Source organism: Agelaius phoeniceus, chromosome 23 (assembly GCF_051311805.1).
Source record: "Agelaius phoeniceus isolate bAgePho1 chromosome 23, bAgePho1.hap1, whole genome shotgun sequence".
Lineage (NCBI taxonomy): Eukaryota > Metazoa > Chordata > Aves > Passeriformes > Icteridae > Agelaius > Agelaius phoeniceus.
This window is the reverse complement of record NC_135287.1, coordinates 2297944-2317791: the sequence shown is the minus strand read 5'-3', so window position 1 is coordinate 2317791 and position 19848 is coordinate 2297944. Positions and strand designations below refer to the sequence as shown.

The following is a 19848-nucleotide window of genomic DNA, read 5'->3' as shown; positions in this document are numbered from 1 at the left end:
CCCTGTACATCCTTCATCTGTATCTTCCATGTCCCTCACCACCTGTTCTATCTCCCACCTCTGCATCCCAAATTCTACTTCTGTACCCCATATTCTGCATCTGCCCTTTCATCCCATGTCCCGTGTCCTGCATCCCACATCTGCAGCCCCTCTCCTGTGTCCTGCATCCATGTCACATGTTCTGTGACTGGAAAGCTGCATCTGCCTCCTAAATGCTCCATCCTGCATCTGGGAACCTGTGTCTACATCCTAAATTCTCTGTTTCCTAAATTCCTGTCTGCATCCTGAATCCTGCATCCCACATCCTAAAGGCTCCTACAGTCTCTCCTGTGCCCTACATCTGGCACCCTGTATCTGCATCCCAAGTCCTGCGTGTCCCATCTGCATCCTGAATCCTCCATCCTGTGTTCTGCATCTACATCCTAAATCCTTGATCCCCCATCCTGCATCTATGTCCTGAATCTTATGTCCTACACCTGCATCCTAAATCCTTAATCTTGTGTTTATATTCTAAATCCCATGTCCTCATTTACATTTCAAATATTCCATTCCAGACCTGCATCCTGGCTTCTCCATTCTGTGTCCTGCATCCTCTGTCCCCCACCTGCATCCTCAATCCTCTATCCTGCATTTACATCCCCAGTTCTCTGTCCCACATCTGCATTCTAAGTTCTCCATCCTGCATTCTGCACCTACATTGTGAATCCTCCATCCACCATCCTAAATCCTATATCCCACATCTCTATTTTTAAGTCCTGCATACTAAATCCTACATCTCAAATCCTATGTCCCACTTTTGCATCCCAAGTTTTCTGTCTTGCATCCTGCACCTACGTACTAAATCCTGTGTCCCCATCTAAATCCTAAATCATCCAACCACCATCCTCCATGTATGTCCTAAATCCTGTGTTCCATATCTGCATCCTAAGTCCTCCATATCTACATCTGGAATCCCAAGTCTCCAATACCTCCTAAGTGCTCTATCCCACATCTACATCCTCAGTCTTCTATCCCACAATTGCATCCTGGAGCCTCCATCCTGTGTCTTGCATCTTCATTCTAAATTCTATGTTCCATATCTGCGTCCCAAGTTCTCTTGGGATCTGTCCCAGATCCTGTATCTATGTCCTACATCCTATGTCCCACATCTACATCCTAAATCTTGTGTTCCACATCTGAAGCCTGAAAGCTGCACCTGTGTCCTAATTCCTACAACACCATCTACATCCTAAATCCTCTGCTGCATCCCATGTCTAAATCCTAAATATTCTGTTTTGCATCCTGAATCTACATCCTAAATTCTGCATCCACAGCCTAAATCCTAAGTCCCATATCTGCATCACAAATTCCATTTCACATCCTGCATCTACATCCTAAACCCTCCATCCTGTGTCTACATCCTAAATCCTACGTCCCACATTTGAATCCCAAATTCTGTCCCACAACCAACATCTAGATCCTAAATCCTCCAACCCCCATTTTCCATCTGTGTCCCAAATCCCGAATCCCACATCTAAATCCTAAATACTCTACCCTGCATCCTGGATCTACATCCTAAATCCTGCATCCACAGCCTAAATCCTGAGTCCCATATCTGCATCATAAATTCCATTTCACATCCTGCACCTACATCCTAAACCTCCATCCCAAATCCTATGTCCCACATTTGAATTCCAAATTCTGTCCCACAACTAACACCTAGATCCTAAATCCTCCAACCCCCATTCTCCATCTGTGTCCTAAATCCTAAACACTCTACCCTGCATCCTGGATCTGCATCCTAAATCCTGCATCCACAGCCTAAATCCTGAGTCCCATATCTGCATCATAAATTCCATTTCACATCCTGCACCTACACCCTAAACCTCCATCCCAAACCCTATGTACCACATTTGAATCCCAAATTCTGTCCCACAACTAACACCTAGATCCTAAATCCTCTATGCTCCATGTCCTAAATCCTACATCCCATCCCTGAACCCTCCATCCTGCATCCAGCACCGCATCCCCAACTCCGCATCCCAAACTCTGCTCCCAGGATGCTGCCAGGAGCTGAGGGCTGGCAGAACCCCCTGTGCCCACTGGAGAGCCATGAATTTGGGATGAGGAGGGGGCAGCAGCCCCCAGCCCGCCCCGGCCGTGCTGTTGGTTTTGGGATTTGCCACGCTCCGGTGCCTCCGAGCGCGCCGGGTCCCCGGCGGGGCCGCACAAAGGGCGCTTTCAGCACAGCCCCCCCCGCCCGGCCACAGAGCAACACAAACCTTTCATCCCCCTCGAGTTTCCCCCACAGACCCCAAAAGAGGAAAATAATCCTCTCCACGGAGTTAAAAATCCAAAAGGAGCCTAAAAATTGGGGTTGAAAGTGATTCCCATGGGAATGGAGCTTGGTTAATGCACGAGACCGCGGTGGAGCAGAGGCAGCGTCCAGCCTCCCCTGAAGCATCCTGGGGAGGAGGGGATGTGTTCGTGACCCCCCAAAATATCCCATTTACAGCAGGTAACAGGTGAAAAATTAATTTGTTTTGACAGCAAGACCTACTCATGCAACGAGTTGTGTCCAGCCTCATACCCCTCCACCACCCTCCCTTCCCGAGGCATTCCCAAAGATTTTCTTTTTCATGCCCTTAGAAATATAAATTCCTGGGGGGAATGAACCAGAAAACCTTGTATTCAGCCTAATTATCCCCCCTGGCCGCAATCTGTGATCTCTGGGACAATTAAAAGTGCTTAATCCCAGCTGAAAAGCAAACAAGGTCGGAGCGCGGCGTCTTCCTGCCTTCCCTCGCCCGCTGCCGGGGTCTCGCTCCCCAGCTGCAATATAAATATGCAATTAAAAAATCGCCGCTAATTGCTTTGCCCAAGGGGGGTTCCCACCAGGGAAACAAAAAGGCTGGGGAAAGGGATATTAAAAAAAATAATAATTTAAGAAGGGGTAAACAAGTAAAAAATGCATTTTTTTTTTTAGCCCAATAATTAAACACTGATGCAGTTTTAGGGAGGAATTGTGGTGATATCTCAGGGTTTGCACCCTGGGGTGGGTTTTTTTTTGGGGGGGATGCTCTTTTTGGGGGGGATGGGGTTAATCCCTGGCTCTCCTCTCTCGCTCCAGCGCTAACAACCCCTGGCAGCTCTCGGGCTCGTTAGTCCTTCCGAAAAGCAATTAGAGAGGTTGGAAAATGAGGGCAGCCACTGCCCTGAGACAGGGCAGGAATGGGGGCGGGGGGGGGGGTCAGCTCCCAGCCCTTGGGGCGGGTTTAGGGCTCGGCAGAGATCCCGCAGTGGGATTTACCCCGGATGAGGAAAGATGCGCCATCAGCAGGTTTCAGAGCGAACAACCCTGTGCAACTCCCCCTTGCAGCAACCAGCCTTGCTTCATGTCCCCCAGGGCTTTATTGAACCTTCAAAACCTAAAACAGGTGGCCAGACACCTTCACAGTATTTGGGTGCTGCTGCCAGAGTGCAGCCAGGAAGAAGAGGAGGAGGAGGTGGAGGAAGAGAAGGAAGAGGCAGAGAAGGGGTGTGAGGGCTCAGGTGCCAGGCAGCCAGACCTTCTGGGTGCTGACAATGTCGCTGAGCTTGGCCTTGATCTTCAGGAAATGTCTCTTGAACTCCAGGCCATCGCCCTGCATGGGGAGAGACAGGGGCTGACATCCCCTACACCCCTCCCTCCCCTGGCACCCACCTCCCATGGGAACCCCCACCCTGCACCCACTTTACGTGGTCCTTCCCCACCCTGCACCTGCCAAAAGCTCCCACCACCCACTCTGACCCCCCACACACCTTGGAGAGGCGAAAATCCACCAAAATCTTGCTCTCCATCTCCACCAGGTTCACCTTGAAGATGAGTTTGTTGTTCCTCCTGTCTGTGGTCGAGATGGTGACCTGCAAAGGGGGCGGAATGCCTTGAATGACTCCCTGATGACCCAGCACAGGGGGTGCCAGCCCCAGTTCCATCCCCTGACCCCCACCTGGTTGGTGCAGCTCATCTTCCAGCCATAGCCCATCTTCTCACACACCTCCTTCAGCGCGCGGTAGGAGCCGTCGGCGTCCAGCTTGGTGAAGAACCGCGTCATCCGCTTCACCAGCCGCTGCCACGGGCTCTGCCGCCCCAAAAAAACATTCCAGGGGTCATCAACCCCGCCAAAAGGTCCCAAATCCCACCAGGTTCCAGCCCCAGCTCTGACACATCCTGGCTTTCGGTGAGGAAATGTTGGAAAGCTGCACCCCCTGATGGCACAAGCCAACAACCGCATCCCAAAGAGCAGAAACGCTGCACAGCCACATCCCAAAGAGCAGAAACGCTGCACAGCCACATCCCAAAGAGTAAAAACACTGCACAGCCACGTCCCAAAGAGCACAGCCACATCCCAAAGAGCAGAAATGCTGCACAGCCACGTCTCAAAGAGCACAGCCACATCCCAAAGAGCAGAAACGCTGCACAGCCACATCCCAAACAGCACAGCCACATCCCAAACATTGCAAAGTCAGCCCCTGGTATCATAAAATGCTCTTTAGACACACATAGGATGCAAAGTTGCGCCCCAATGGTATGAATAGTGCAATGATGGATCCTGATATTGTGAGTTGGATGTGAAGCTGCCTCCCAAATGCTGTACCCTGGAACTGGGAAGTTGCGTTTTATTTCTCAAAATGCTGCAAAATCGTGCCCCAAATACCACTAGGCTGCACCCCAGGATGACAAACCTTGCCCAGCAGCACCCCAATGCTGCCAAGCTGCTCCCTGATACTGTAAATCAGATGCAAAGTTGCTCCCCAAACACCACAGAGCACAAAGTGCACCCTGATGCCATAAATGATGCACATTTGCACCCCAAATCTTGGGAGGTGGCACCTCAAGACGATCAAAACTCACAGTTGCATCCCAGCCTTGTCAAGCTGCTCCCTGATATTCCATAGACAGCAAAGTTGCTCTTTAATGTGGTATTTATGATGCAAAGTTGCACCCCAATATTTTACACAGCACAATGTTGCACCCCAGTGCTCTAAATCAGATGTGAAACTGCCCCTCAAGTCTCTGGCAAAGTGACAAACTGACACTAAAAGTACTGCAAATTTGCACCCCCAATCCTTCACCTGACACCCTCAGGTGGTAAATATTCAACAGCCACAGCCCCAACAGTTGCTCCCTGATATTATAAATACAACAAAAGTTGCTTCTTAATCTTACATATCTAAGGCAAAGCTGCACCCCAGTAGTATAAAAGGTGCAGCACTGGATCCTGATGTTGTAAACTGGATGAGACTCTGCCCCCCAGATGCTGCAGAGTTGCACCCCAAGATGATGAACCTCACCCAGCCACACCCCCCACACTGCCAAGCTGCTCCCTGATGTTATCAATTTGGCAAAGCTGCTCCTCATTGTCATACATGGGATGCAAAGTTGCACCCCAGTTTATACAATGCAACGTTGGACCCCAGTGTTGTAAATCAGATGTGAAGCTGCCCCCAAACACACCAAGGCCATGGCAAAGTGTCACCCTGATACTGAAAATACTGAAAAGCTGTGCCCCAAATCCTGCAAACTTGCACCTGAGGTGATAAATAACAAAAAGTTACACCTCCAATATTCCCCAGCAGGCAAAGCTGCACCCCAAGCAGCACAGAGCAGCCCCCAGCCATTGCAAGGTGCATCCTGACACCGTTGTTGATGCCGAGCTGTGCCCCAAACGCCGCGAGGTGAAATCCCAAGAGGATCAACCTCGCCCAGCCGCGTCCCAAGCACCGCGAGGCAGCACCCCGATATTCCAAGTGGTGCCAGGTGCCCCCCGCAGCCCCTGACCTGGGAGGAGCCTGGGGTGCCCAGGAGTTGGCTGTTGACCAGCATGTGCTCGGGGCAGGCGGGCTGCGAGAAGCTGAAGCCCTGCACCAGCTGGTCGATGCTTCCCGTGCCACTCTCCCAGGGCAGCCCGCCCGTGCCGGGCTCCGGCTGTGACGTGGAATAGCTTGCCTTGTCCTCACTGCAAGGCAAGGGGGGACACAAGGGTTAGGAGAGCTGGAGAGAGCCCGATGTGGGAACTGCATGGGATTTTGCAGGATGTGGGACGATCGCAGGGGTTGTGCGGGGTTTCCACCCGACCACCTCCTGCAGAAAATGCCGGGAAAGCCCCGAGGCGTGCAAGGAATTGCAAACCCGTGTGGAGGGAAGCAGAGGCTCACCCCAGTGCTCCCTTCACGGGTGAGAAGTCTGTATCGGATCGGATGTGCTTGGAGAAGCCTCCAGGGGAGTCGGTGACTCCCCCCGAGGAGAGCCGAGCCCGCTTGACATCTGCAAAGGGACAGGACACCAAGTAACCCCCAAATCCGGGGGCAGCAGCGCGCTCCCCCGCAGCCCCTTACCCTTTTTGAGGGGTCTGCTGTACCACCGGTCCTTCTGGATGTCAGGAATGGTGATCCTCGCCGTCGGGCTCTCCGTGAGGATCTTGTGCAGCAGTGCTGGGGGAGACGAGGGGGTGGAACACAATATGGTGTGTGTGTGGATATGTATGTGTTTGTGTGTATATATAGCTATATATTTGTGTGTATATTTAGGGAGCTGCTGGGTGCCAGGTGCTTACCCAAGGGAGCGGAATCAATCTTCTTCCAAGGTGGGAGGTAGGTTTTCTTCTCCTTCCAGTCACTGTATTCCTGGCAGCTGTCGCTGGGCTGGTCCCAAGGCAGCTCTGCCAGGAGATCCCACTGCTGTCACCCCCAGTGCCACAATCCCCTGGGCACACACGTGGCACTGTGGGGATGTGGTGTGCCAGGTGACCCTGCCCTGCCAGGGATCCTGTGTGCTCCCCATGCATCCCAAACCTCCCTGTGCATCCCATGGTTTCTCACACACATCCCATACCTCTCTATGCATACCAAACTCCTCCTATGCCTCCTGTACCTCCCCTCTGCCTCTCATACACCCCCCACTACACATCACATACATTCCCCTTCTGCAGCCTTCTATTCCTTCCATACAACCCTATGGATATTCCAGGCATCCCCCTCCATGCATGTCCCATCTCTCTTATGGATCCCACACACTCCATCTCTGTTTCACACATCCCTCCCATCTCATGTGCACCCCTTCCCCATCCCATACATCCCTGGTGCACTCCAGGCACTTTCCCTCACACACTTCACCTGCACCCCTTCTGCATTCCACACATACATCCATGCACATTCCACAAACACTCCCCCATGTCCTCTGCACCACTCCTGCATGTCCCCCACACCCCCTGAACACGTCACATGCATTCCATTCATTCCTAGAGATATTCCAGCGTTCCAGCCTCCACAGGCCATGTATCACTGTCTGTGAATTCCATCCATCCCAACATTCCAACCTCCAGCCACCATGGCTGTCAGCACATCACCCCCTGTGAATTCCATCCATCCATCCCAACATTCTCACCTCTGGCCATCAGCTTATCATCCTCTGTGAATTCCATAAATCCCAGCACCCCCACCTCTGGCCAGCATGGCCATCAGCACATCATCTTCTGTGAATTCCATCCATCCATCCATCCATCCATCCATCCATCCATCCATCCATCCATCCATCCATCCCAACATTCCCACCTCCCATCCAGCATGGCTGTCAGCACCAGGTCACCCTTTGTGAATTCCATCCATCCATCCCAGCATTCCCACCTCTGGCCACCAGCACATCACCCCCTGTGAATTCCATCCATTCCCACCTCCGGCCACCAGCACATGACCCTTTGTGAATTCCATCCATCCATCCATCCATCCCTCCATCCATCCATCCATCCCAGCATCCCCACCTCCGGCCAGCATGGCTGTCAGCACCACGCCGCAGGCCCAGACGTCGACGGGCTCTGCGCGGAACTCGGGGCGCCGCAGCAGCTCGGGGGCCACGTAGGGCAGGGTCCCGCACATCTTGTTCAGCAGCCGCTCCCGCCCGTTGTGCCGGAACACCGTGGCCAGCCCGAAATCTGAGATCTTCAGGTTGTCTGGGCCCAAACAGAAGCAAAGCCGAGTTAAAACTTTAAATCAAAAGTCAAAGTTAACCCCCCCCGCAACAAAATTAATTCAAAATGCAAGTTTAAATTGAAATAGAAATCAAAATGTAAGTAAAAGTTTTATTTATTAATTCAAACTCAAAATTTATTTAAAAATTTGAATTGAAAGTAAGCTTAAAATGAAAATTCAAGTTAAGATTTTAAAGTTCTAAGTTTAAAAGTTGACTTAAAATTTGAATTAAAGTACCAATAAAATTAAAAGAAATTCAAACTAGAATTTAAACTTAAGATTCTAAAGTTCTAGGTTTAAAAGTTGACCTGAAAATTTGAATTAAAATACAAATGAAATTAAAAGAAGAAATTCAAATAAAAGCTTAAATTAAGAAATTAAGCTAAAAAAATGTAAAAAAAAATTAAATTAAAAATGTAAAGGAAAATTTAATTCAGAATAAAATTAGACCCTTACATTAAAAAATCAAATGCAAAATATAAGCATTTAAATTAAAGCTTTAAATTGAACACTCAAATAAAAAAACACAAATTAAGAAATGAAAACTTAATGGAGGTCGGAGAGGGACACGCCTGCCCCCACCTCGCTCGTCCAGCAGCAGGTTCTCCGGCTTCAGGTCCCGGTGCGTGATGCCGATGCTGTGCAGGTACACCTGAGGAGCAGGGGAGGGTCAGGGCTGAGTGGGAATCACGGCAAGGCTCAGGGGTCAGCATGGTCTGGGAATCATGGCAAGGGTCAGGGGTCAGCACCATGTGGGAATCATGGCAAGGGTCAGGGGTCAGCACCATGTGGGAATCATGGCAAGGGTCAGGGGTCAGCACCATGTGGGAATCATGGCAAGAGTCCGCACTGTGTACAAATCATGGCAAGGGTCAGTGCTGTGTGGGAATCACAGTAAGGGTCAGCATGGTGTGGGAATCATAGCAAGGGTCAGGGAGTCAGTGCCATGTGGGAATCATGGCAAAGGTCAGTGCCATGTGGGAATCATGGTAAGGCTCAGTGCTGTGTGGGAATCATGGCAAGGGTCAGTGCCATGTGGGAATCACGGCAAGGGTCAGTGCCATGTAGGAATCATGGCAAGGATCAGGGGTCAGCACCATGTGGGAATCATGGCAAGAGTCAGCACCGTGTACGAATCATGGCAAGGGTCAGTGCTGTGTGGGAATCACGGCAAGGCTCAGAGGGTCAGTGCCGGGCAGGAATCACCGCTGGCACCCGCGGCATTGCCGCTGCTGAGCACTCACCACGCCGGCAATCAGCTGCTGGAAGAACCGCTGCGCCTCTGGCTCTGGCATCCCGACATCCGGCTCTGCACGTGGGGAAGAAGAGGGGAAGAGCAGTGCTCAGCGGTGTGGGGATGACAATTTAGGATGCTCCGCTGCCCCTACATCCCCGGGTAGCCCATGCCGCACCGATGCGGTCGAAGAGCTCCCCGCCGCGGCAGTACTCCAGGAACAGGTACTGCGTGGCCCCCTCCCGCCGGTGTCCGTAGAACCGGACGACGTTCTCGTGGCTCAGCATCTTGTTGATGCAGATTTCCTTCTTGATGTTCTCCGGGCACTCGGCCGCGCGCTTCATGTCCACGATTTTCACGGCCACGGCCTCCTCGGTGCGGCGGTTCACGGCCAGCTGCACCCTGCGGTGGGCACGGAACAGGGAATGGGTATGGGAGTGGGCATGGGAATGCTTCCCCCAGTGACAGGCAGCAGGCAGGGAACGGGGAGAAAATTCTGCCTCTGAAGATGGCAGCAGGCAGGGAATATTGCCACTGGAGGCAAGGAACGGGCAGGGAATGGGCAGCAAATGGTGCCCCTGGAGACAGGGAGAGGGCAGGAACAGGCAGGGAATGCAGGCACGAGGAGGTGCACGATGGGCACACAGGGGTGCAAGGGGGTGTGATGGGCGAGCAGTGGGCACACAGAGGACGTGCCACAACCGGAGCGGGCACACAGTGGGCATGTGATAGGCGAGCAGCGCGGACTGGGCAAGCTGTGGGCGGACACACGGCATGTAATGGCCAAGAGAGGAGCAAACAGCGGGCACGCAGTGGCCGCGCAGAACCACGCAGGGACAAACAGGAGATGTGCAAGTGGCACACGGGGGGCAGAGGGGACAGCGGCCGCGCAAGGGGCAGGGCAGGGGCGTGCAAGGGGCGGACCCGGCCGGCAGCAACCCCGCGCCCCCCGGCCCCGCCGCACTCACTCCCCGTAGGCGCCTTCGCCCAGCGTCTGCACCAGGTCCCAGTCCTCCACGAAGGGCACCGCCATCCCCGGCCCCGGGCCCGCTCGGGGCCGCGATCCGGTCCCGGTCCCGGCAGCGGCCCGGCCACGCCGCCCTTTCCCGCCACGGCCGCGAGCCCCGCCCCGCCCTGCGCGCGCACGGCCCAAGCCCCGCCCACATTGCGCCCAAGCCCCGCCCTCACCTGGAATCCCGCGCCCATTACAGGCCACGCCCCCGCTCCCCGCCCCTATTTACATTCAAATCGGTTAAAAGCAGCTGAACGGCCCCAACGCCCCTCTGACAGAATTCGGGAAGAAACCCTCCAAACTGATTTTTATTTATTTGTATTCTTTACAATTCCTGGTCAATCAGCCCCGATGAGAGCCGCAATTCTGATTTGGCGACGGCTCCGTGTGTATATAAAAATCACTCCCGGCAGGACGGGGCGGGCAGGGTCCTCCCGCCGCTGCCTGCGCTTACAAACGGTATAAAACAAACCCGAAAGAGCCCCCCTCGAACCCCCAGCAAACCCCCGAATCTCTGCTGCACAGGCAAGGCTGGGTCAGTGCGGTGTCTGGCGCGGCCGGCGCCGGCCCCTCTACGTCCTCGACAACCCGCGGTTGTCCAAATCTTTCACCTGGGCAGTACAAGAAGGTTCATTAGGTACAATTCCATGGTTTTTTTCCCAAACTGAGCAGGTTTGGGCTCACTCTGGTGCCATACCTTGTATATTCGGACCAGCCAGTGCTCTGTGGTGTACGCCTCCTCCAGCACGTCCAGCTCAAAGTCCTTGTTGCCGATTTCAGCGTTCCTCACCCGGTCGTAGCCTGGTGGTCGCTCTATGAGAGAGGAAAGCACAGGCCAGTGCTGCTGCATCGCCCCCAGCGATGTCAGGGTGCAGCAGGCCCCCCAAAAGCAGTGCCACGCCCCGGGGCTGCCTCAGGGACTCACTGGCCTCAGTGTAGACCTGGCCGAAGCGGTAGTAGCACATCTTGTACATGAGGCAGTTGAGCAGCACTGGGGAGCCCTCGCGGTCCACGCGGAACTCCCCGGTGGGGGTGTAATAGTCGTGCTCCTTGATGTGCCTCCCCGTGTCCGTGCTGCCCCCGATCCGCACCATCCACAGGAACTTGTTGATGTCTGCAAGGCAGAGAGTTGGGGGGCAAAGAATGAGGGCATGAGTTGATTTGGGGGGCCAAGAGCAAGGGGTTGAATTGGGGTGAAAGAACAAGAGGTTGGGATGAGGTAAAAGAATGAGGAGCCAAGTTGAGCGGGGGAGCCAGGAGGGCGGGTTGAGGTGATGTGGGGGGGCCAAAAGCAAGGTTGAGGGAGAGCTCCAAAGAGGAGCATTCTGGCCCCATTTTCACTCTACAGCCCCAGCTAGAGCTGGGATTCTGCCACCAGCACCCCTGGCTGGGTCTGACCCGGCTCACAGCAGGATCTTACCGTCCGATGAGTACCCGGTGAGGCCGCCAAAGATCACCAGCACGTAGCTGACGTCCAGCTCCCTCATGATCTCGTAGGCTTTCTCCTCCGTCGATGCCATGGCCTGGGGCAGATGTGGAGTCAGCCAGTGCTGATGTGGTGCCCAGAAAGGCTGGCCAAGGCAGCAGGGGAGGGAGGGACCCACCTGGCCGACGCGGGAGATGTGCGTGTTGTTCCAGGTGTTGTTGTCCACCAGGATGGTCCGGTTGGCCATGGCAGTGATCTGGTACCCGTAGTCCCACCAGGACATCACCTTGGCATCCTGCACCAAACATGGCCAGGCATCAGTGTCTCAGTGGGCAATGTGGGGTGCCCAAGGCCCCAACACCCCATACTGTCACAGACACATTTTATGAAAAATCCTTTCCTTAGGATTTTTTCTCCTGAGAAGCTGAGAGGCCTCAGGAACAAAATGCAAACAATGGTTATCTGCTGCTGTGAAATGCAACAGGTGCATCTGTGATTGGTCTCATGAAGATGTTTCCAATTAATGGCCAATCACAGTCAGCTGGCTTGGACTCTCTGTCCGAGACACAAGCTTTGTTATCATTCCTTCTTTTTCTATTCTTAGCTGGCCTTCTGATGAAATCCTTTCTTCTATTCTTTTAGTATAGTTTTAATATAATGTACATCATAAAATACTAAATCAAGCCTTCTGAAACATGGAGTCAGATCCTCATCTCTTCCCTCATCCTCAGACCCCTGTCACACACCTCTGGCGTGTTGTGCCGCAGCCAGTAATAAGCTTCTCGGAAGTCATCGAAGATGATCCTGCTGCCATCGCCACCGCGGGCAGAGAGGACGATGGAGGGGGAGGAATAGGCCTCGCTGGTCACCCAGGTGGAGTGGAAGGTGTAGGTGATCAGGAAGAACGCCATGACCAGGATCATGCCACTGGCAACCTGTGGGAACAACCCAGGGTCTCAGCACTGGAGGGACGGGGCTGTCAGCCTCCTGCACTCAGCCTTTCAGGACCAGGCACCTTCCCAAGCTGGCCTGGTGCTCACCTCATTTTTAATGGGGTAGGTGGAGTCCTGCTGCTTTTTGCTCTTCTTGTCTGGCCGGCTGATATCCAGGTTCTTCATGTAGGTGGACAACACCTGAGAGACCCCAATGCCAGACAGGATGCACATCACCGGAGCCAGCACCAGCATGAGACGCACCTATGGCAACAGCAGAAGGGTTGGAGAAGGAATCCAGCAGAAATCCAGGGGAAGAGGGAATTGGATGCCATTCCTAATCCAGCACCTCAAATTCAGTGGATGTATCGGCCTTGGGATAAACCTGTGGCTGGTTTTTTAGTGGGGAGCTGCCACCATCTCAGACATCCCCAAGGGAAATTCCCCAAAATGCTCAAAATTGGCCCACATGGGAAATTGAGGTCACTTCAGCAATCTTAGGTGGAATCAAGGACAGGTAGCTGCATCCACACCAGAACTCAACCACATTTAGTGTTCAGGGCACCACAGGAAGAGTGGAAATGGGCTCATCAGTGATTGTTTGTCAGCGGTCCCTGCCTGAAAACCCAGAGAATTTGTTTGAGATTGCACTGGGTGCTCTGGGAGATCAGGAATCCTGACCAGGCTGGCCCCAGGGACACAAGTCACACCCAAACCACTGAGTTTTGTAACCTCACCTTCCCTCACTACTGAAGGGCAAAACAAAACCACATTTATGGAAAGGAGAAAAGCCCTCAGGGTGAAAGAATCATCACTAAGTTCAGACAAACAAATTAAATTGTTATGAGCACTCGGAGGCAGTGCTGGTGCCCGCAGCCCTCACCATGACAGCTGAGAAGTACATGCTGGTCACCCCGTACATGATGATGAAGATACGGGCATCTGAGAGGTTGCTGAAGCAGTAGTAGAGACCAACTGTGAGAGGGGAAAAAGGGGTCAGGTTCAGCTCAGAGATGAAATAAAACCAGGCACTGAGGGACACAGAAGGCTCAGCACAGCCAGAAGAGGCAGGAAAGCCCTCTGGTGACTAACTCAGGATCTGGCAACTCACCTGGGAACATGAAAACAAGGAGCTGCAGGTCGAAGTAGTAGGAGGACCAAGTGGTGGGCTGGTGCTCAGAGACAGAGGCAATGATGGGGATGTTGTTCTTGGCATAGGAAGGGTCCAGCAGGGAATAGAAACGCCCCGTCCATGGGGAGATTTTCCCTAGGAAAGTGGAGAAAACAAATCCTCTTTGGATCCAGCAGAATAAGGGGCAATGTTGACACGCACTCTCCCAGGGAAGCACATGTGAGGCTGAATGAATGATCTCAGACCTCATTTAGAATCTCTACTACTCAAACCTGCCATTTTAGAAAGGAAATACAATGCAATTTCGCTCTAAAATATCTCCTCCCTGCTCAACCTCTACCTTTAGCATCTCTTTGCTACTACAGACCAACAACCAGTATCTGCAGCACCAGCCTGGTGTCCCCAGAGTCTCTGCCCCTCCTATCTTACAGCTGCTGCTTAAATATTCCTTGCTAATGCACAAACTCAGGCAGGTCTCAACCTCCCCTTTTGAGGGACTCACAGCACTGGCACCACAGAAACACAGAGTTAGGATGGACAAATTCCATGCCTTGGGAAGCAAGGAAAGAGGGTGAAACACCCTTGTAATGGCCACAGCCTCAGGCTACCTGTGAGCATCAGCACGGCGCCGACGGAGAGGAGGACGAAGCCGACCAGGGAAATGACACTCCTGAAGAGGATTTCAAACTGCTGTGGGTTCAGCTTGCTCCGGAGGTAGTCCACAAAGGCATGGATCTGGCACAGGCCGAAGACTCCAAGGGCAGCCATGTGCTCTGAGGAGAGGACAGGCTGGGAGGGGGGCAGAGCGTGGTCAGACACAGAGATGAACAGGAGCCATTACTGGCTTTTTTCACAAATCACTGCTTGGCACAATCTCTGCCAGCCACAGGAAAATGTTCAAATGTTCCCTCCCTGTGACTGGCACAGCTGGCATCAGCTCTTTTCCTACATCCGCTTTGATTCTGATAAGAATCCATGTGGAAAATTAACCAGATTCTCTTGAAAACATGAGCTGGGCAGGCCTGTTTCCTGCCATACCAAGACACACGTGGCATGAGTGCTTCCTCCACCAAAACCAAAGATATTTTTATGAAAGACAGTGGTGCCAGGAAGGGTATTAGGTTATTAGGTGGGGTATTAGGTTATTAGGTGCTTTGAAGGTTATTAGATGCTTTGAAAGTCATCCAGCACAGCCAAAGGCTCATTTTGCCAAAGGTGGCAAGGAATCAGCATAATGGAGGCTGGAACAAGGAGTCAGCACCCACTCATAACCTCAGTGATGAAGGGCAAGAAGTAAAACCAGGTGTCAGCACACTGCTGGTCTGTCAGAACCCATGCCTGAGTCTGCAAACCCTCCTGGTGCCCACCTGGAAGCCAACAAAGGAGATCTGCATGGAGAGGATGGTTCCCAAGCAGTAGACTGTGCAATAGGCTACGTAGATCCTGTGGGAGAAGCGCCCGGTGAGCATCAGCACCAGCACGTGCAAGGGGATGAGGTTGATGAGGAAGACGTAGCCACCCCACGAGGAGACCTGCCAGGACACAAAGGAGACACACACCCACAACTTCCAGGACTGAACAGCTGCAGAGCTGAGGTGAAACACAGAGGTTTAGCTTTCCTGGGATTATGGGCAGGATTTTCACACAGTAGCAACACCAGCTGGAATCTGTTCTATCTTAGAGCATCCTCCACCCCCCAGCTGCCAGAAACATGGATTTTTCAACACTATTAAGAACACCTCACACAAAAGCTGCTAGTTTTGCAAGAAAGGAGCCATTCCCTTTCCACTTGCAGAGGTTCTAGCTCTCTGGACACATTGACACAGGAACAGCACACCATGGCTTCCTGGTGAGTGCATCCAGAGGGATCTCAGAGTCAGGGTTACCCCAGAGCTGGGAGAAGGGACACTCACCATGTAGAAATAGGCGAGGGCACACATGGCTGCCCAATAGATGGAGCCAGTTTTGACAGCCTTGATCCACATGTAGTAGGTCAAGAGCATGCAGAATATGGCGATACCTGTGGAAGGACCCAGAGCTGTTAATGCAATCCCTGGGGCACGGCAGAGAACTCAAGCCATTAAAAACAGATCTGTAAATGCTTTTGCTGCTCCATCACACAAAGAACCAGGCCAGGGAAAAGCATTTGATATCTGGTTTCTAGACTGAAACACTGTGGTGTTTGTGTCTAACAGCTCACGTGGCTTCTTCCAGCCACACCAGCTGGAAGAACTCCTACACAGCCCCCAAAAGCCCAGCTACAGCAAAGGAGCCAGGATCCTCCTCTGCCCCAGGCTGTGGCAGTGAGATTGCTGCCTTTGCCAGTCCAAACGTCACTGCTGGAACAGGGATAAAAGCACAGAGGAACCACAGTAGCTCCAGTTCCAGGCAGAGCTTGGGGAGGTGGCAAAATCCTTTCTGACTGCCAAACAAGGATACTAGAGTAAACTTGCTGCCAGAGCTGGGAGACACTCCCTCTACTCCACAGCATGGCCAAAAACCATCTCTGATATCTGATGGGTCAGGTTTGTTCAGCACAAACCCAGCAAGGATCACCAGGAAAGGACAGAGCCTCTCTTGTGCTCTGCAGCATCTTCCAGCACCACTTTCCACTTCTCCAGCACCCAATCCACTTCTTCCTAGTAGCCATCCTATTCCTCCTATTCAACCTAGAAATTGTCCTAACTCCTCCCACTACCATGAGCCACCCAACTACAATTTCCCACTGCCACCCTAAGCTGAACCTCCTCACTCATCTTCCTCCTTACACTAGGGCTAGTATACAAATGAATCCAAGGTGGGTTAGAATGAGCAGAATAACAGAAATTTAATCTAACTAACACAGTTGATTTTGACTCAACAAATTATAGCTTTCACCCTTTAAGTTTCTTTATGTCCTGCCTCCATCTAAGCTTCTACTCAGCCTTCACCCTAAACAGCCTAGGTTTAGCCTTCCACCAAACTCACCTGATCTCAGCTTAAAGGTTTCCCTGAGGATCACAAACTCACCTTCATTATCATAGGAGCCAGCAACAGACCGAGAGATGTATCCAGGCACAACAGCAATCATGGCAGCAGCAAGGAGTCCTGCCCCTGCATCCTGGGAAAAACAGCCAGGGAAGAAACATCTGGGTTTAGGAATTTTATTGCTAAAAAGAACAAAAATTGTGCGTAGAAACAAAGTTTTCAAACAGATCTGCCATTTCCCAGAAGGCTGGGGCTTTGAGGAGTGTGGCGTTCACCTCCAAACCTCTGACCCAGCTGCTCTCCCAAATGGCAAAGAGCTCCCACTCCTCTGGAAAGCCAAAGCCTGCAGGGCACACCCTGCTGGCCCCTGTACCTTGAGCTCTTTGGTGAGGTGGTAAGTCACAATGGTGGTGAAGGAGGAGAAGAGGGGAGCCAGGAACACGCAGACGTTGCGGATGTCGATGGTGATGTGGAAGAAGTGCAGCACGTGGTAAATCGCTGCTGATGTGATCATCAGGCCTGGGGATGGAAATGACACCGTTATCAGGGTGCTCCAGACTCACCAGGAGGGAGCTGCTGCCAAGGATGCATCCCCCCAGCTGGCACTCAGGGATGCAGTCCCCACCCTGATTTTTCCTCCACCAGGTGCATTTCAGCTTGGCAAAGCTTTACCTGGGTAAATGGTTCCCCCGATGATCCTGCCCAGGGGGTACCATGCTCGGTCATCAAACCAGTTGTGGAATTTGTAGAAGCCCTCCTCAGCCAGGAAGCGGGTGGTGCGGTAGTTGAAATACCTGCAAGGGTGACAGGGTGTGACAGCACTGTGGGGGCTGCTCGTGTGTTCCATGCACAGAGAACAGTGCATGGCCCAGTTTCCCTCAGCTGCTCCAAATCTCAGCTGCAAAGGTTCACTCCTCTTCCCAGTGGGCCTAATATGTTTACAAAGGTGACAGTGCCCCTTGGGACTGATTCAATCAGCAACAAGCTTGGGGCAGACACAAATCGTGCCAGGAGCTCTCTCTCCTGCTGTGCCCAGGTCAGGAGTAACTACATCCCAGGAGACAAGCAACAGCAGGTGATTCTTGGATCTGGGCTTGGATCTGGATACTGACATAAATCATGCCAGGAGCTCTCTCTCCTGCTGTGCCCAGGTCAGGAGTAACCACCTCCCAGGAGAAAAGCAACAGCAGGTGATTCTTGGATCTGGGCTGCAGGAAGAGCCCTGGGTTCCAAGCAAATTTGGGTGTGGAAGAGAAAAACCAAGCTGTACTGAAACATGTCCTCCACATCCCACATGCTCAATGGGGATTAAATTGAGCCTGGCACCATTACTGAATTCCATGTGCTCCAGAACAGGAAAAGCCCAACAGGCCCCCAGGAAATGAGGAAACGACACTTACGGGTCAAACTCATGGATGACACTTTCAAATCTTAGGACGGAGAAAAGTCTCGTGGAGAAAGCTGCAAACAGAGAAGGGGCAGAGTGAACACACAGAGCTCATGACTCACCCTCAGTTTTCCTGCATCAGGAGCCACCCCTGAGGACACAGACTTACACAGGACAGCTGCCATGGACAGGATGAGGAGCTTGAGCAGCGTGTCCTGCTTCTCATAGGAGAGCCGGAGGAACCCCAACTTGGTCATTTTCACATCAAATGCAGGGCCTGAGGATCCCTGAACGCCTGGACACAGTCAGGAAGATCAAAAGCCTTTAAAGCCTTCATGAGCCTTTGGACTTTAAATTCCCCCCTCTGGCCCAGCCTTCACCCCTGCCAGGTGCTTGTGCCTCCCCCCACAAACCTCTCACCTCCTGTCCTGATCTGAGCTGTCACCCCAAACCCTGGCTGGTTTTCCTTCCTTTAGAGAGCCCAGAACTTCTCCGGGGCAGAGGACACGCCTGTTTCTCTGTGCACAGAACAAAACCACAGGGTAAACTTGAGCAAAACCCCTGCCCTCCCTCTGGATGCTCTCTGAAGTTTAACCATCACCTGCAAGCAATGCACAAAAAATAGAATCCATGGAGAATACAAGAAATGGGTGCTTTTTCTCACACACAGGAGATCTGAATGGCTCCTGGTTACTCCCAGTTTGGATCACTTTGATCAAAAATGTATTTATATCCCAGTTATTTGTAAATGCAGATCAGGACAGCAAATTGGTTTTGCTCACACCAGACAACGTGGCTGTTTAATTCAATCTTCCTGAGGGGAAGGAAAGCCACAGAAACCCTGGGGTTGCAAACCAAGGAAGTGACACTCTTACTGGAGAATCACAGCTTTAACATCTTTCTACCCTGAAAACACTCAGATTTCTTCAAATCGTTTCTTGCCCCATCAGTCAGGAAAACCCCTCCCACTGCTCCAGGTAGGCTCGGTCCCAGCACGGGTGGGTAAATGTGCAGCTCAGGTCTCTGAGCTACAACACCAGGCAGGACACAGTGGGACAAGCTGAGATTTAAAACCCAAACAAACCGGGTCTGGAAGACCTTGCTGTGCCCAGAAGTGATTCCGACTGGCGCACGCTGGGCACTGCCTGGTGCAGAAACACCGGTGGTGGTTATTTCCTGGATGCCCTGCGACAAGGGAGCGCAGTGCAGGCGCCTGCGGGCACCAGCGGCTCTGCCCCGGGGTGCCCCGATGTCCTCGGGGGGGACCCCTCACCCCCCAGGAACTGCCCTGACACGGAGCACTCCCGAACCCCGCGCTGCCCCCACCAGGCTCCAGCCCCAGAGCAGCCCCAGGGTCGCAGCCCTCACGCCTGGGACCCCTTAACCCCCGCGCTCCCTCTCCTCACACGCCGGGCACCCTCCAAGGCCCGGGCACCCCGTGACCCATCAGGCCCCTCACACCCCGCAGCCCGGGCACCCCTGCACCTGCAGGCCCCAGGACCCGCAGCTCCCCCGGCCCCGCTCGGCTCCCGGCTCCGCTCCCGGTGCCGGTCCCGTCCCTCACCGCGGCCCCGCCGCCCCGTCCATCCGCCCCGCGCAGCCGCCCTGCTGCCGCCGCCGCCAGCCCGCGCCCCGCCCCCGCCCGCTTCCCATTGGCCGTCGCGCACGCCACTCCAAGCGCGGCCTCACTCATTGGTCAAAGCGCCGAATACTCAATCGAGCGGGGCGGCGCGTGAGGAGCACGGCGCCTCCCCATTGGTGGAGTGGGAGGT

The 19848-nt window shown here is 53.1% G+C and overlaps 2 protein-coding genes across 7 annotated transcripts; both read right to left on the bottom strand.

Moving 5' to 3' along the window:
- Nucleotides 1-3375: 3375 nt before the first annotated feature.
- Nucleotides 3376-10346, bottom strand: CHEK1 (checkpoint kinase 1). 2 transcript variants are annotated; one of them, XM_077190040.1, is made up of 12 exons: nt 10189-10346; nt 9399-9622; nt 9231-9295; nt 8569-8638; nt 7779-7967; nt 6576-6680; nt 6358-6453; nt 6178-6286; nt 5801-5978; nt 3969-4100; nt 3781-3882; nt 3376-3623 (listed from the first exon to the last, which is right to left on the bottom strand). In XM_077190040.1, exons 1-12 carry the CDS (start codon nt 10251-10253, stop codon nt 3528-3530), a joined length of 1431 nt encoding a protein of 476 aa, XP_077046155.1. In that variant the 5' UTR covers nt 10254-10346; the 3' UTR covers nt 3376-3527. The 2 variants fall into 2 exon arrangements, with proteins under 2 accessions (XP_077046155.1, XP_077046154.1); XM_077190039.1 differs by lacking the exon at nt 10189-10346 and having other exon boundaries at nt 9399-10158.
- Nucleotides 10347-10512: 166 nt separating this feature from the next.
- STT3A (STT3 oligosaccharyltransferase complex catalytic subunit A) lies at nt 10513-19724 on the bottom strand. 5 transcript variants are annotated; one of them, XM_077189917.1, is made up of 19 exons: nt 19641-19724; nt 18497-18594; nt 18246-18398; nt 18090-18150; nt 17362-17483; nt 17063-17208; nt 16732-16822; nt 15636-15742; nt 15090-15254; nt 14331-14511; nt 13702-13857; nt 13474-13565; nt 12699-12854; nt 12405-12593; nt 11837-11953; nt 11653-11755; nt 11158-11346; nt 10930-11045; nt 10513-10843 (listed from the first exon to the last, which is right to left on the bottom strand). In XM_077189917.1, the coding sequence occupies exons 3-19, from the start codon at nt 18331-18333 to the stop codon at nt 10805-10807; spliced, it is 2118 nt and encodes a 705-aa protein (XP_077046032.1). In that variant the 5' UTR covers nt 18334-18398; nt 18497-18594; nt 19641-19724; the 3' UTR covers nt 10513-10804. The 5 variants fall into 5 exon arrangements, with proteins under 5 accessions (XP_077046032.1, XP_054503307.1, XP_077046033.1 ...); XM_054647332.2 differs by having other exon boundaries at nt 18246-18371; XM_077189918.1 differs by having other exon boundaries at nt 19562-19671.
- Between the last annotated feature and the right edge of the window lie 124 nt (nt 19725-19848).

What these genes read in the sequence shown, in the direction of transcription:
- STT3A (XM_077189917.1), bottom strand. Translation starts at nt 18,333, where the DNA reads ATGACCAAGTTGGGGTTCCTCCGGCTCTCCTATGAGAAGCAGGACACG. An exon ending in CCCTCGCCTATTTCTACATG is followed by an intron (nt 15,255 to 15,635) that starts GTGAGTGTCCCT and finishes GTGTCCTGGCAG; the next exon opens with GTCTCCTCGTGGGGTGGCTA. An exon ending in TCTCCTTTGTTGGCTTCCAG is followed by an intron (nt 14,512 to 15,089) that starts GTGGGCACCAGG and finishes CCCCCCTCCCAG; the next exon opens with CCTGTCCTCTCCTCAGAGCA.
- CHEK1 (XM_077190039.1), bottom strand. Translation starts at nt 9,996, where the DNA reads ATGCCGTGTGTCCGCCCACAGCTTGCCCAGTCCGCGCTGCTCGCCTAT. An exon ending in GGAGCTCTTCGACCGCATCG is followed by an intron (nt 9,296 to 9,398) that starts GTGCGGCATGGG and finishes CCCCACGTGCAG; the next exon opens with AGCCGGATGTCGGGATGCCA. An exon ending in TGGATTTTCGCCTCTCCAAG is followed by an intron (nt 3,624 to 3,780) that starts GTGTGTGGGGGG and finishes CTCCCCATGCAG; the next exon opens with GGCGATGGCCTGGAGTTCAA.